The following is a 14,861-nucleotide window of genomic DNA, read 5'->3' as shown; positions in this document are numbered from 1 at the left end:
CAAAGATGTTTGACTGAGTGTGTTTGTTGAGTCGTATTACGACGATGCAGTAAAAATAGTGGAGGCTCGTAGCAGAGGAACTTGGAAATATATTTTGGACCAATAGATCCGAAAATGTTTTTTTTCTTTTTGAGAAAATTAGAAAACATATTTACAGAGTATGTTATTCCGGCACAGTTTCGATTTCTTTCTGTTATTATATCAAAATTTATATAAAAATAAACGATAAAATATTCGAATGTATTCAACATTGTCGAAAAGGAAAATTATAAATTAAAAAACTTTATATTCAAAGAAATTTGTAGTTTCTGTTTAAATTAAAAAAATTTAATGTTGAAGAAATTTTATGTTCATTCTATTCTCAGAGTTGTTCTCTATAAAAATATATAAAGATTAAAATATTTTGCTCTAAAATTGTGTTTGATTAAATTTACAAATATAAAATGGACTATGCAATTATATTTTATTAAAATGAGGGCAAAAGAATAACGACATAATATTTTTTAAACAACTTATATTTGTGAATGTAAAAAATTCGTTTACAGACGTACAAAATTTTTTGTGCAATGTAAATATAGGTAATTGTAACTGGAATAGAAACAATCGTCTCCACAATTGCCGCTCTAATGCTTCATGACCCTGTGAAACATTTTTGTTTCATATATTGCTATAGTAGTGATGTAAAAGCTTCATAGTCAAATTATTCGACTCACTGACACCTTACAATTTTCTATTCATAGCTGTTAATATATATATATAGTTGCTGCCATTGATTCTTTTTTAAAGAAGTTGGAGTCGTGCAACATAAAAGGATCATTTCGCATGAGACAAACGGATCATACGGAATAACGAGATTGTCGATAAATCGTTATGTTCACTCAATAGCATCGTCCTTAGATACGCTAAATGGCTCTGCTACAGTTTCAGTACCACAGTCGGCGATGACAACATCCTTCTGTGGTCTATCTCGTGAATCTGTGCTTGTCTGCTCAATCTGGCGGATTATGTCCTGTAATAAGAAATAAATATACAAATGAATAAAAACACCATACTTTTATTATATTACAGCAAATGTATTATTATGTACCATTCCTTTGATGACTTTGCCAAAAACAACGTGTCTACCATCCAACCATGGAGTTTGCTTAACTGTAACGAAGAATTGAGATCCATTGGTATCCTTGCCAGCATTGGCCATTGACAACCAACCAGCACCATAATGCTTCAGCTTGAAATTCTCATCTGCAAAGCGATCCCCATAGATGCTACGACCTGGTAATAATAAATAATTAAATCAATAAAGTTAGTAAAAGCAATAAATAGTATTAATCATATATTTAAGATATGTATTCAATAAGAAATAACAATGCATAAATGAAGAAATATAAAAACATAATACAGATATAATACAGTTATAAATATGATAAACATAAATATGAAAATATAAATATATTTCAAGTACAACAAGGTGTAAATGAAATGGAAATTTGTCTGTGCAAAACCTCCAGTTCCATCTCCCTTTGTGAAGTCTCCTCCTTGGATCATGAAATCCTTGATCACTCTGTGGAACACACTGCCCTTGTACCCTTCACCCTTTGGCTTCTTGGCAAGCTCCACGAAGTTTTGCACTGTTTTCGGAACGGTTTTACCGAAAAGACCGATTTCAACTCGGCCGATGTCCTTATCACCAATTCTTATATCGAACCATACCTATAAATTTAATTAATCTGAAAAATTTCAGTCCGACATATTCGGCAAGCGCGCATTTCGGAACAAAGCCGTCGTTTAATTCCGGATCATAAATGCAGACTCATGGGATTTTTCCATCTGCGCGCAAGACAGAAATATCTCGTAGCAATCGCGAACGATAAGGCAGCGGTGGCGATAAGATATGCCACGTATTCATGGACCAGCATCTTCCTCGAAATTTATTCACTTGCTTAACGCGACGCTTTCGTTTCAAAAACCGCACTGCGTTTATATCGAGGACTAGGCTCTTTGTACCTTGTCCGTGACTTTTGGTCCGTTTGCGACATTGCTGGAGCAAGAGGCCGCAACCACCAGGCCCAAGAACAGCAGCAGTTTCATCGTGTCAAACGCGATTCGAACCGCACAAACAAAGACCCCTCGACTGCTGGTCGAGCCGCGGTTTGTCATAGTTGACCGCTACCGGGTGCAAACCGAGAGCGCATGCGTGCACTTAGAAATGTGGGAGTGCCCGATTGGCCTGTTCCTCAACAGTGGTGTACAGCAAAAAGGGTATAGAAACGATAAGGCCCCTTGCACAATGCCAGGCAACAAGCAATAAGAATAAAAATAGACCAATCACAATCGACTATTACAAGAATAATCTATTGTGATTGGTCTATTTTATTCTTACTGCCTGTGCCTGGCATTGTGCAAGGGGCTTAAAGCGACAGGGGGGAGAAAACACCCTCTAGACACCTCTCTTGATCCCTTCATTACTTTTCATCTCTTCGTCATTCTCATCTCTTGACTCTTGTAGCCTTAGAAAATGTCACGTGATATTTCAATGCCTCTTCAATCAAACGAGATTTGTTTTAAAGGACTAATTTCCATGACTAATTCCCGTGCCGAACGGTGCCATTCAACGCTCAAGATTCAAGCATACGAACTCACTGTGTTCGCTTTATTTTTGCAGTCTGACATTCTTGGAAACAATAATTGAATAATTTAAAGCAGTTTTGCGAGAGATTTGTCTTTCTAATAATCTTCTTCTGTTAACAATTAGTACCTAGGTGACAATAATCTAAGTTACATCACTGACAAGCACAAAGTGACATCAGGTATTGCGAAACCCGACTCGTGCAAAAGTTCACAGGTGTTACAAACTGCATGTACCCGCAAATAGGTTACATATACGATACACTTAAATGCCATCTCGCCAAAAGAAAATATTCTCCTTTTATCATAATGCATTTCTCTCACGAGAAGTAAATGGCATTCAAGATCAAACTTTTTACAATCCGCCTGTTATTCCTCTCCCACTCCTGTCGCTTCCAGCGAGCTTATTTGTAAGCATGTTTTATTCTTTTATCAATCAAGATTAAGTATCAGTCATTAAAGCCACAGTAACAGTTCATTGAAGCTCAACTTGAACATAAATGGGCTATTAGAGTTGCAGAAATATCTCCATTGATTCATCATTGAAACGTCCAATAACTCGACGTTTTCCAAGTAAACACAAATTTTATCCTTAATCTCCCTCCTGTGTTTTACGACAATTTACAATTAACTCGTATTATGTGCGCATTGTATTAGACATTTGCTCGAAAAGAGGAGCAAGCTGAACATGAGAGAACGCAAAGCACGTTGTAACGTGCTATCTATCTTATCATCTTCTTTTTATTTACTGCAATATTTCATTCTGATTCATTTTTCAAGAGACTCGCAGCATAACACCGCAACAATTAAACCGCGTGTTTTCGAATATTTGCCTCCTCCGAATCCATCGAAATATAAATTGCTATAAATATTAATATAAAAAGTCTGATATTTCCTCTCGTATGAATATTCATCTGAAATGGATACAAGTACAAATAAACTCGATTACTCGCATTGATCGACGAACAGCGAGACGAGCGAGAGTTACATAACAGCAGAGAGAAACCTGAGCCTAATATTACATGTGTTGTACGACAAGCTTTTTGGATACATTGATTGGCGTACGCGAAGCAATCCTAGAAATATTCTATTTGTAACCAATCAACGTATTCGAAAAGATTGTCGTACGACAAATGTAATATTATTAGCCTGAGAGCGGCCAACACGACATTTTCTGCGACACCGACTTTCCGCACTGGGGAAGGACGCCATCTGCATCCATTTTGAGAGGGAAACTACGATAGTACATCCAGAGAGTAACCTGAGAGCGGCCAATACGACATTTTCTGCGACACCGACTTTCCGCACTGGGAAAGGACGCCATCTGCATCCATTTTGAGAGGGGAACTACGATAGTACATCCACTTTCAGGTCTCGGTGGTAAAATCTGCATATGGTGGAAGTCCATGCTACATCCACTTTCAGGCGGTTTATGTCCGTGCTGCAATGACAGTTGCCATCTCTATGCCAGACTATGCCGGTGGTCTAAAAAGAGCGGGGGAGATGCGGGGAGGAGCAGAAAAAATAAAAGTACGTATTAAATGTTAAATCTTCGAATATATATTGCCGTATCAAAGTCTCTTCTATAATAAATAATTTGACATGTATGGAGACGCATGATGTATCGTTGTCCGCGTCCCGTTCACTTCGTCTTGTTTTTTAATTCAGCATCCCGTCCGCTCCGGACATTCGCTCGTGGCACTGACAGTGGCCGTCGGTGAGCATTCGATCCGCTCGGAGGAGCACGTGTTATTCACGTAATTAACGTGACGAGACTCCGATTATAAATATCCCGCGAGTCGACGAAATATTTGAACTTTTAAAAAAGCATCAAAGAAAATCACGTTAATGTTGTCATGGGTAAAATCTCACCCCGGTATATATTTTCTTATTTTCGAAATAAAAAAAGCCAAACGAATGCAATTAAATGTTATTTATCATCATTGAATATTAAATGAAAAGTAGAAGAGTTATTGTCCGCAGCGGATAATCTCCCTGTATAAAATGTCGAACTGAAACATATTAAAAAATATTGATATTTTGAATACGTCTGAATTCTGCTTTCTGGTCCGAAGAAAGGGAAAATAAAAAGTATTAGTTCTCATTAAATTTCACCGCGCTAAATGCGAGATGGCAGTAATGAATGCTTCGCATTAACAAGGATTCAATTCGTTTCAAATATGCCTTGTATTCAATCGCAATCGATAATTTTTAAATGCGAACTTTCGTATTGAAAAATATTCACTTCTTCTCCTAATCGTTTTCGGATTCAGATGCATACAAGATTTTCACGTTCTATTCCCCGTCGCATTAAAAAGTATTCACCCGCGATCCAATCTGAGAGCGGAATTTACGACAAAATCTCGTGAATGCGAAACAATACTTTTAAATACGACATTTTATACAGGACTAATATTTAATAAGAGCGCGACTAAATTCACATAGGATGAAATTCCATTCTTTAACGCTACCATGACCTTTAATTATTCTCTGAAAACGGCGTCATAACAACTTACACTCTGTACAATTAGTTGCTAACACATTTTCTAATCGTATACATTCCTCTTTAATTAACATAAAGCTAACAAATGTCCGATGCTTCGACAGAGTAATTTTCTTTATTTTCAGTAATCAATAAATAGAGTGCATCAATGTCGAGTACAGTTGAAAAGCCTCCTCGCATTCCCCTCGTCGTTCCGAAACCTTCGAGAAAACAAGAGACGCTCAAAGGCAAGTCTCTCTTGCTTCAACCGCCGCCAAGGCCCGCAATGTTTACATCGCGCCGATTGTGTTGATCGGCTCGCGAGCGACGACACTTTTTGCCCTTCGTATTATAATACTCGCGCACCTCATGCATTCTCGACCTCATTCCATCAGCAGCAGCCGTGCGCGACGCTCTCGTCACTTCCGTCTCGTGTAATTAAAAGAAATATATCTCGTCGGTCCTCGAGATACTCAATCGGCAACGCGTCGGCATCTCATTCATTAACTGCACGGTCGAATCGCGAGTATCAGCATTAGAAGCGTGAGCGAGTGAAATCCGAAGGACTTCAGCAGTCGAGAAGCAGAACGCCGGCAACGATACGTCACGTTTCCAGGTATGTGGAATCATTTATTACGCGGGAGGTCTCCGATAACGAGAGCGTACGTTTGACGAATTTTCCGGGAATAAGAAATCGGAATTTCGCACTCGGCATTCACAATCCGTCATCATCCGACTAGTAATCATCACTTTATGAATTTGCAATTACTTTCGTCAATCTCTGTCTGTCTATCTATTTATTGCGTTGTTGTATACAAAAGATATTGATCCAGACAGAGACGGATAACGGTCCATGGACGTGGAACTCGAATATCTCCTAAACGGTTAGAGATACAGGCTTCGGACAGGTACCAAATTAAAGCCCTTTCAAAACCCTACATTTTGCACTACATGGACGACTCTCTACTCCCAGTAGAAGCGGAGATATCGACGGAGAAAGGTTGGAAAACTTTAACCTTCGATATCTCCTAAACGGTTAGAGATACAGGCTTCGGACAGGTACCAAATTAAAGCCCTTTCAAAACCCTACATTTTGGACTACATGGACGACTCTCTACTCCCAGTAGAAGCGGAGATATCGACGGAGAAAGGTTAGAAAACTTTAACCTTCGCTATCTCCTAAACGGTTAGAGATACAGGCTTCGGACAGGTACCAAATTAAAGCCCTTTCAAAACCCTACACTTTGGACTACATGGACGACCCTCTACTCCCAATAGAAGCGGAGATATCGACGAATGAAGGCTGGATATCGACGGAGAAAGGTTAGAAAACTTTAACCTTCGATATCTCCTAAACGGTTAGAGATACAGGCTTCGGACAGGTACCAAATTAAAGCCCTTTCAAAACCCTACATTTTGGACTACATGGACGACCCTCTACTCCCAATAGAAGCGGAGATATCGACGAATGAAGGCTGGATATCGACGGAGAAAGGTTAGAAAACTTTAACCTTCGATATCTCCTAAACGGTTAGAGATACAGGCTTCGGACAGGTACCAAATTAAAGCCCTTTCAAAACCCTACATTTTGGACTACAATGACGACCCTCTACTCCCAATAGAAGCGGAGATATCGACGGATGAAGGCTGGATATCGACGGAGAAAGGTTGGAAAACTTTAACCTTCGATATCTCCTAAACGGTTAGAGATACAGGCTTCGGACAGGTACCAAATTAAAGCCCTTTCAAAACCCTACATTTTGGACTACATGGACGACCCTCTACTCCCAATAGAAGCGGAGATATCGACGAATGAAGGCTGGATATCGACGGAGAAAGGTTAGGAAACTTTAACCTTCGATATCTCCTAAACGGTTAGAGATACAGGCTTCGGACAGGTACCAAATTAAAGCCCTTTCAAAACCCTACATTTTGGACTACATGGACGACTCTCTACTCCCAGTAGAAGCGGAGATATCGACGGAGAAAGGTTGGAAAACTTTAACCTTCGATATCTCCTAAACGGTTAGAGATACAGGCTTCGGACAGGTACCAAATTAAAGCCCTTTCAAAACTCTACATTTTGGACTACATGGACGACCCTCTACTCCCAATAGAAGCGGAGATATCGACGAATGAAGGCTGGATATCGACGGAGAAAGGTTAGAAAACTTTAACCTTCGATATCTCCTAAACGGTTAGAGATACAGGCTTCGGACAGGTACCAAATTAAAGCCCTTTCAAAACCCTACATTTTGGACTACATGGACGACTCTCTACTCCCAATAGAAGCCGAGATATCGACGGATGAAGGCTGGATATCGACGGAGAAAGGTTGGAAAACTTTAACCTTCGATATCTCCTAAACGGTTAGAGATACAGGCTTCGGACAGGTACCAAATTAAAGCCCTTTCAAAACCCTACATTTTGGACTACATGGACGACTCTCTACTCCCAGTAGAAGCGGAGATATCGACGGAGAAAGGTTGGAAAACTTTAACCTTCGATATCTCCTAAACGGTTAGAGATACAGGCTTCGGACAGGTACCAAATTAAAGCCCTTTCAAAACCCTACATTTTGGACTACATGTACGACCCTCTACTCCCAATAGAAGCCGAGATATCGACGGTTGAAGGCTGGATATCGACGGAGAAAGGTTGGAAAATTTTAACCTTCGATATCTCCTAAACGGTTAGAGATACAGGCTTCGGACAGGTACCAAATTAAAGCCCTTTCAAAACCCTACATTTTGGACTACATGGACGACTCTCTACTCCCAGTAGAAGCGGAGATATCGACGGAGAAAGGTTGGAAAACTTTAACCTTCGATATCTCCTAAACGGTTAGAGATACAGGCTTCGGACAGGTACCAAATTAAAGCCCTTTCCAAACCCTACATTTTGGACTACAATGACGACCCTCTACTCCCAATAGAAGCGGAGATATCGACGGATGAAGGCTGGATATCGACGGAGAAAGGTTAGAAAACTTGAACCTTCGATATCTCCTAAACGGTTAGAGATACAGGCTTCGGACAGGTACCAAATTAAAGCCCTTTCAAAACCCTACATTTTGGACTACATGGACGACCCTCTACTCCCAATAGAAGCGGAGATATCGACGAATGAAGGCTGGATATCGACGGAGAAAGGTTAGAAAACTTTAACCTTCGATATCTCCTAAACGGTTAGAGATACAGGCTTCGGACAGGTACCAAATTAAAGCCCTTTCAAAACCCTACATTTTGGACTACAATGACGACCCTCTACTCCCAATAGAAGCGGAGATATCGACGGATGAAGGCTGGATATCGACGGAGAAAGGTTAGAAAACTTTAACCTTCGATATCTCCTAAACGGTTAGAGATGCAGGCTTCGGACAGGTACTAAATTAAAGCCCTTTCAAAACCCTACATTTTGGACTACATGGACGACCCTCTACTCCCAATAGAAGCGGAGATATCGACGAATGAAGGCTGGATATCGACGGAGAAAGGTTAGAAAACTTTAACCTTCGATATCTCCTAAACGGTTAGAGATACAGGCTTCGGACAGGTACCAAATTAAAGCCCTTTCAAAACCCTACATTTTGGACTACAATGACGACCCTCTACTCCCAATAGAAGCGGAGATATCGACGGATGAAGGCTGGATATCGACGGAGAAAGGTTGGAAAACTTTAACCTTCGATATCTCCTAAACGGTTAGAGATACAGGCTTCGGACAGGTACCAAATTAAAGCCCTTTCAAAACCCTACATTTTGGACTACATGTACGACCCTCTACTCCCAATAGAAGCGGAGATATCGACAAATGAAGGCTGGATATCGACGGAGAAAGGTTAGAAAACTTTAACCTTCGATATCTCCTAAACGGTTAGAGATACAGGCTTCGGACAGGTACCAAATTAAAGCCCTTTCAAAACCCTACATTTTGGACTACAATGACGACCCTCTACTCCCAATAGAAGCGGAGATATCGACGGATGAAGGCTGGATATCGACGGAGAAAGGTTAGAAAACTTTAACCTTCGATATCTCCTAAACGGTTAGAGATACAGGCTTCGGACAGGTACCAAATTAAAGCCCTTTCAAAACCCTACATTTTGGACTACATGGACGACCCTCTACTCCCAATAGAAGCGGAGATATCGACGAATGAAGGCTGGATATCGACGGAGAAAGGTTAGAAAAATTTAACCTTCGATATCTCCTAAACGGTTAGAGATACAGGCTTCGGACAGGTACCAAATTAAAGCCCTTTCAAAACCCTACATTTTGGACTACAATGACGACCCTCTACTCCCAATAGAAGCGGAGATATCGACGGATGAAGGCTGGATATCGACGGAGAAAGGTTAGAAAACTTTAACCTTCGATATCTCCTAAACGGTTAGAGATACAGGCTTCGGACAGGTACCAAATTAAAGCCCTTTCAAAACCCTACATTTTGGACTACATGGACGACCCTCTACTCCCAATAGAAGCGGAGATATCGACGAATGAAGGCTGGATATCGACGGAGAAAGGTTAGAAAACTTTAACCTTCGATATCTCCTAAACGGTTAGAGATACAGGCTTCGGACAGGTACTAAATTAAAGCCCTTTCAAAACCCTACATTTTGGACTACATGGACGACCCTCTACTCCCAATAGAAGCGGAGATATCGACGAATGAAGGCTGGATATCGACGGAGAAAGGTTAGAAAACTTTAACCTTCGATATCTCCTAAACGGTTAGAGATACAGGCTTCGGACAGGTACCAAATTAAAGCCCTTTCAAAACCCTACATTTTGGACTACAATGACGACCCTCTACTCCCAATAGAAGCGGAGATATCGACGGATGAAGGCTGGATATCGACGGAGAAAGGTTAGAAAACTTTAACCTTCGATATCTCCTAAACGGTTAGAGATACAGGCTTCGGACAAGTACCAAATTAAAGCCCTTTCAAAACCCTACATTTTGGACTACATAGACGACCCTCTACTCCCAATAGAAGCGGAGATATCGACGAATGAAGGCTGGATATCGACGGAGAAAGGTTAGAAAACTTTAACCTTCGATATCTCCTAAACGGTTAGAGATACAGGCTTCGGACAGGTACCAAATTAAAGCCCTTTCAAAACCCTACATTTTGGACTACATGGACGACTCTCTACTCCCAGTAGAAGCGGAGATATCGACGGAGAAAGGTTGGAAAACTTTAACCTTCGATATCTCCTAATCGGTTAGAGATACAGGCTTCGGACAGGTACCAAATTAAAGCCCTTTCAAAACCCTACATTTTGGACTACATGTACGACCCTCTACTCCCAATAGAAGCGGAGATATCGACGAATGAAGGCTGGATATCGACGGAGAAATGTTAGAAAACTTTAACCTTCGATATCTCCTAAACGGTTAGAGATACAGGCTTCGGACAGGTACCAAATTAAAGCCCTTTCAAAACCCTACATTTTGGACTACAATGACGACCCTCTACTCCCAATAGAAGCGGAGATATCGACGGATGAAGGCTGGATATCGACGGAGAAAGGTTGGAAAACTTTAACCTTCGATATCTCCTAAACGGTTAGAGATACAGGCTTCGGACAGGTACCAAATTAAAGCCCTTTCAAAACCCTACATTTTGGACTACATGGACGACCCTCTACTCCCAATAGAAGCGGAGATATCGACGAATGAAGGCTGGATATCGACGGAGAAAGGTTAGAAAACTTTAACCTTCGATATCTCCTAAACGGTTAGAGATACAGGCTTCGGACAGGTACCAAATTAAAGCCCTTTCAAAACCCTACATTTTGGACTACAATGACGACCCTCTACTCCCAATAGAAGCGGAGATATCGACGGATGAAGGCTGGATATCGACGGAGAAAGGTTGGAAAACTTTAAACTTCGATATCTCCTAAACGGTTAGAGATACAGGCTTCGGACAGGTACCAAATTAAAGCCCTTTCAAAACCCTACATTTTGGACTACATGGACGACCCTCTACTCCCAATAGAAGCCGAGATATCGACGGATGAAGGCTGGATATCGACGGAGAAAGGTTGGAAAACTTTAACCTTCGATATCTCCTAAACGGTTAGAGATACAGGCTTCGGACAGGTACCAAATTAAAGCCCTTTCAAAACCCTACATTTTGGACTACATGGACGACTCTCTACTCCCAGTAGAAGCGGAGATATCGACGGAGAAAGGTTGGAAAACTTTAACCTTCGATATCTCTTAAACGGTTAGAGATACAGGCTTCGGACAGGTACCAAATTAAAGCCCTTTCAAAACCCTACATTTTGGACTACATGTACGACCCTCTACTCCCAATAGAAGCGGAGATATCGACGAATGAAGGCTGGATATCGACGGAGAAAAGTTAGAAAACTTTAACCTTCGATATCTCCTAAACGGTTAGAGATACAGGCTTCGGACAGGTACCAAATTAAAGCCCTTTCAAAACCCTACATTTTGGACTACAATGACGACCCTCTACTCCCAATAGAAGCGGAGATATCGACGGATGAAGGCTGGATATCGACGGAGAAAGGTTAGAAAACTTTAACCTTCGATATCTCCTAAACGGTTAGAGATACAGGCTTCGGACAGGTACCAAATTAAAGCCCTTTCAAAACCCTACATTTTGGACTACATGGACTACTCTCTACTCCCAGTAGAAGCGGAGATATCGACGGAGAAAGGTTGGAAAACTTTAACCTTCGATATCTCTTAAACGGTTAGAGATACAGGCTTCGGACAGGTACCAAATTAAAGCCCTTTCAAAACCCTACATTTTGGACTACATGTACGACCCTCTACTCCCAATAGAAGCGGAGATATCGACGAATGAAGGCTGGATATCGACGGAGAAAGGTTAGAAAACTTTAACCTTCGATATCTCCTAAACGGTTAGAGATACAGGCTTCGGACAGGTACCAAATTAAAGCCCTTTCAAAACCCTACATTTTGGACTACAATGACGACCCTCTACTCCCAATAGAAGCGGAGATATCGACGGATGAAGGCTGGATATCGACGGAGAAAGGTTAGAAAACTTTAACCTTCGATATCTCCTAAACGGTTAGAGATACAGGCTTCGGACAGGTACCAAATTAAAGCCCTTTCAAAACCCTGCATTTTGGACTACAATGACGACCCTCTACTCCTAATAGAAGCGGAGATATCGACGGATGAAGGCTGGATATCGACGGAGAAAGGTTGGAAAACTTTAACCTTCGATATCTCCTAAACGGTTAGAGATACAGGCTTCGGACAGGTACCAAATTAAAGCCCTTTCAAAACCCTACATTTTGGACTACATGTACGACCCTCTACTCCCAATAGAAGCGGAGATATCGACAAATGAAGGCTGGATATCGACGGAGAAAGGTTAGAAAACTTTAACCTTCGATATCTCCTAAACGGTTAGAGATACAGGCTTCGGACAGGTACCAAATTAAAGCCCTTTCAAAACCCTACATTTTGGACTACATGGACGACCCTCTACTCCCAATAGAAGCGGAGATATCGACGAATGAAGGCTGGATATCGACGGAGAAAGGTTAGAAAACTTTAACCTTCGATATCTCCTAAACGGTTAGAGATACAGGCTTCGGACAGGTACCAAATTAAAGCCCTTTCCAAACCCTACATTTTGGACTACAATGACGACCCTCTACTCCCAATAGAAGCGGAGATATCGACGGATGAAGGCTGGATATCGACGGAGAAAGGTTAGAAAACTTTAACCTTCGATATCTCCTAAACGGTTAGAGATACAGGCTTCGGACAGGTACCAAATTAAAGCCCTTTCAAAACCCTACATTTTGGACTACATGGACGACCCTCTACTCCCAATAGAAGCGGAGATATCGACGGAGAAAGATTAGAAAACTTTAACCTTCGATATCTCCTAAGCGGTTAGAGATACAGGCTTCGGACAGGTACCAAATTAAAGCCCTTTCAAAACCCTACATTTTGGACTACATGTACGACCCTCTACTCCCAATAGAAGCGGAGATATCGACAAATGAAGGCTGGATATCGACGGAGAAAGGTTAGAAAACTTTAACCTTCGATATCTCCTAAACGGTTAGAGATACAGGCTTCGGACAGGTACCAAATTCAAGCCCTTTCAAAACCCTACATTTTGGACTACAATGACGACCCTCTACTCCCAATAGAAGCGGAGATATCGACGGATGAAGGCTGGATATCGACGGAGAAAGGTTAGAAAACTTTTACCTTCGATATCTCCTAAACGGTTAGAGATACAGGCTTCGGACAGGTACCAAATTAAAGCCCTTTCAAAACCCTACATTTTGGACTACATGGACGACCCTCTACTCCCAATAGAAGCGGAGATATCGACGAATGAAGGCTGGATATCGACGGAGAAAGGTTAGAAAACTTTAACCTTCGATATCTCCTAAACGGTTAGAGATACAGGCTTCGGACAGGTACCAAATTAAAGCCCTTTCAAAACCCTACATTTTGGACTACATAGACGACTCTCTACTCCCAGTAGAAGCGGAGATATCGACGCAGAAAGGTTGGAAAACTTTAACCTTCGATATCTCCTAAACGGTTAGAGATACAGGCTTCGGACAGGTACCAAATTAAAGCCCTTTCAAAACCCTACATTTTGGACTACATGGACGACCCTCTACTCCCAATAGAAGCGGAGATATCGACGAATGAAGGCTGGATATCGACGGAGAAAGGTTAGAAAACTTTAACCTTCGATATCTCCTAAACGGTTAGAGATACAGGCTTCGGACAGGTACCAAATTAAAGCCCTTTCAAAACCCTACATTTTGGACTACATGGACGACTCTCTACTCCCAATAGAAGCGGAGATATCGACGGATGAAGGCTGGATATCGACGGAGAAAGGTTGGAAATCTTTAACCTTCGATATCTCCTAAACGGTTAGAGATACAGGCCTGGTTCTGGCACCAAATTAAAGTCCTTTCAAAACCCTACATTTTCGACTACATGGACGACTCTCTACTCCCAGTAAAAGCGGAGATATCGACGGAGGAAGGCTGGATATCGACGGAGAATGGCTGGAAATCTTTAACCTTCGATATCTCCTAAACGGTTAGAGATACAGTCCTGGCTCTGTTACCAAATTAAAGTCATTTCAAAACCCTACATTTTGCCGTAAATGGCGACTCTCTACTTCCAGTAGAAGCGGAGATATCAACGGAGAAATGTTGGAAGACTTTAATCTTCGATATCTCCTAAACGGTTAGAGATACAGGCCTGGCTCTGGTACCAAATTAAAGTCCTCTCAAAACCCTACATTTTCGACTACATGGACGACTCTACTCCCAGTAGAAGCGGAGATATCGGCGGAGGAAGGCTGGATATCGACGGAGAATGGCTGGAAAACTTTAACCTTCGATATCTCCTAAACGGTTAGAGATACAGGCCTGATTCTGGCACCAAATTAAAGTCCTCTCAAAACCCTACATTTTGCCGTAAATGGCGACTCTCTACTCCCAGTAGAAGCGGAGATATCGTCGGAGGAAGGCTGGAAAATTTTAACCTTCGATATCTCCTAATCGGTTAGAGACATAGGCCTGGTTCTGGTACCAAAATAAAGCAATGTTATTTTGTCATACAAATCTATCGACACAACGAGTTTAGTCGAAATCGATTGCTATTGATCATCTCGTTGGATTCACGCCGAGAGTGAAACGTCAGTCTCGGCCGTGTGTTGGGAAGCCCAATCTCGGCAACGTTGCGA

At 41.5% G+C, this 14,861-nt stretch overlaps 1 protein-coding gene across 1 annotated transcript; it reads right to left on the bottom strand.

Annotated features, from left to right (window-relative positions):
- Nucleotides 1-497: 497 nt before the first annotated feature.
- On the bottom strand, nucleotides 498-2,198 carry Ppib (peptidylprolyl isomerase B (cyclophilin B)). The gene is made up of 4 exons (XM_011156890.3): nucleotides 2,005-2,198; nucleotides 1,503-1,710; nucleotides 1,088-1,272; nucleotides 498-1,009 (listed from the first exon to the last, which is right to left on the bottom strand). Exons 1-4 carry the CDS (start codon nucleotides 2,155-2,157, stop codon nucleotides 875-877), a joined length of 681 nt encoding a protein of 226 aa, XP_011155192.1. The 5' UTR covers nucleotides 2,158-2,198; the 3' UTR covers nucleotides 498-874.
- Nucleotides 2,199-14,861: the final 12,663 nt, after the last annotated feature.

Source organism: Harpegnathos saltator, unplaced genomic scaffold (assembly GCF_003227715.2).
Source record: "Harpegnathos saltator strain DR-91 unplaced genomic scaffold, Hsal_v8.6 scaffold213, whole genome shotgun sequence".
Taxonomy (NCBI): Eukaryota; Metazoa; Arthropoda; class Insecta; order Hymenoptera; family Formicidae; genus Harpegnathos; species Harpegnathos saltator.
Note: the sequence above shows the minus strand (reverse complement) of the source record. Positions and strands in the feature narration are given on the sequence as shown.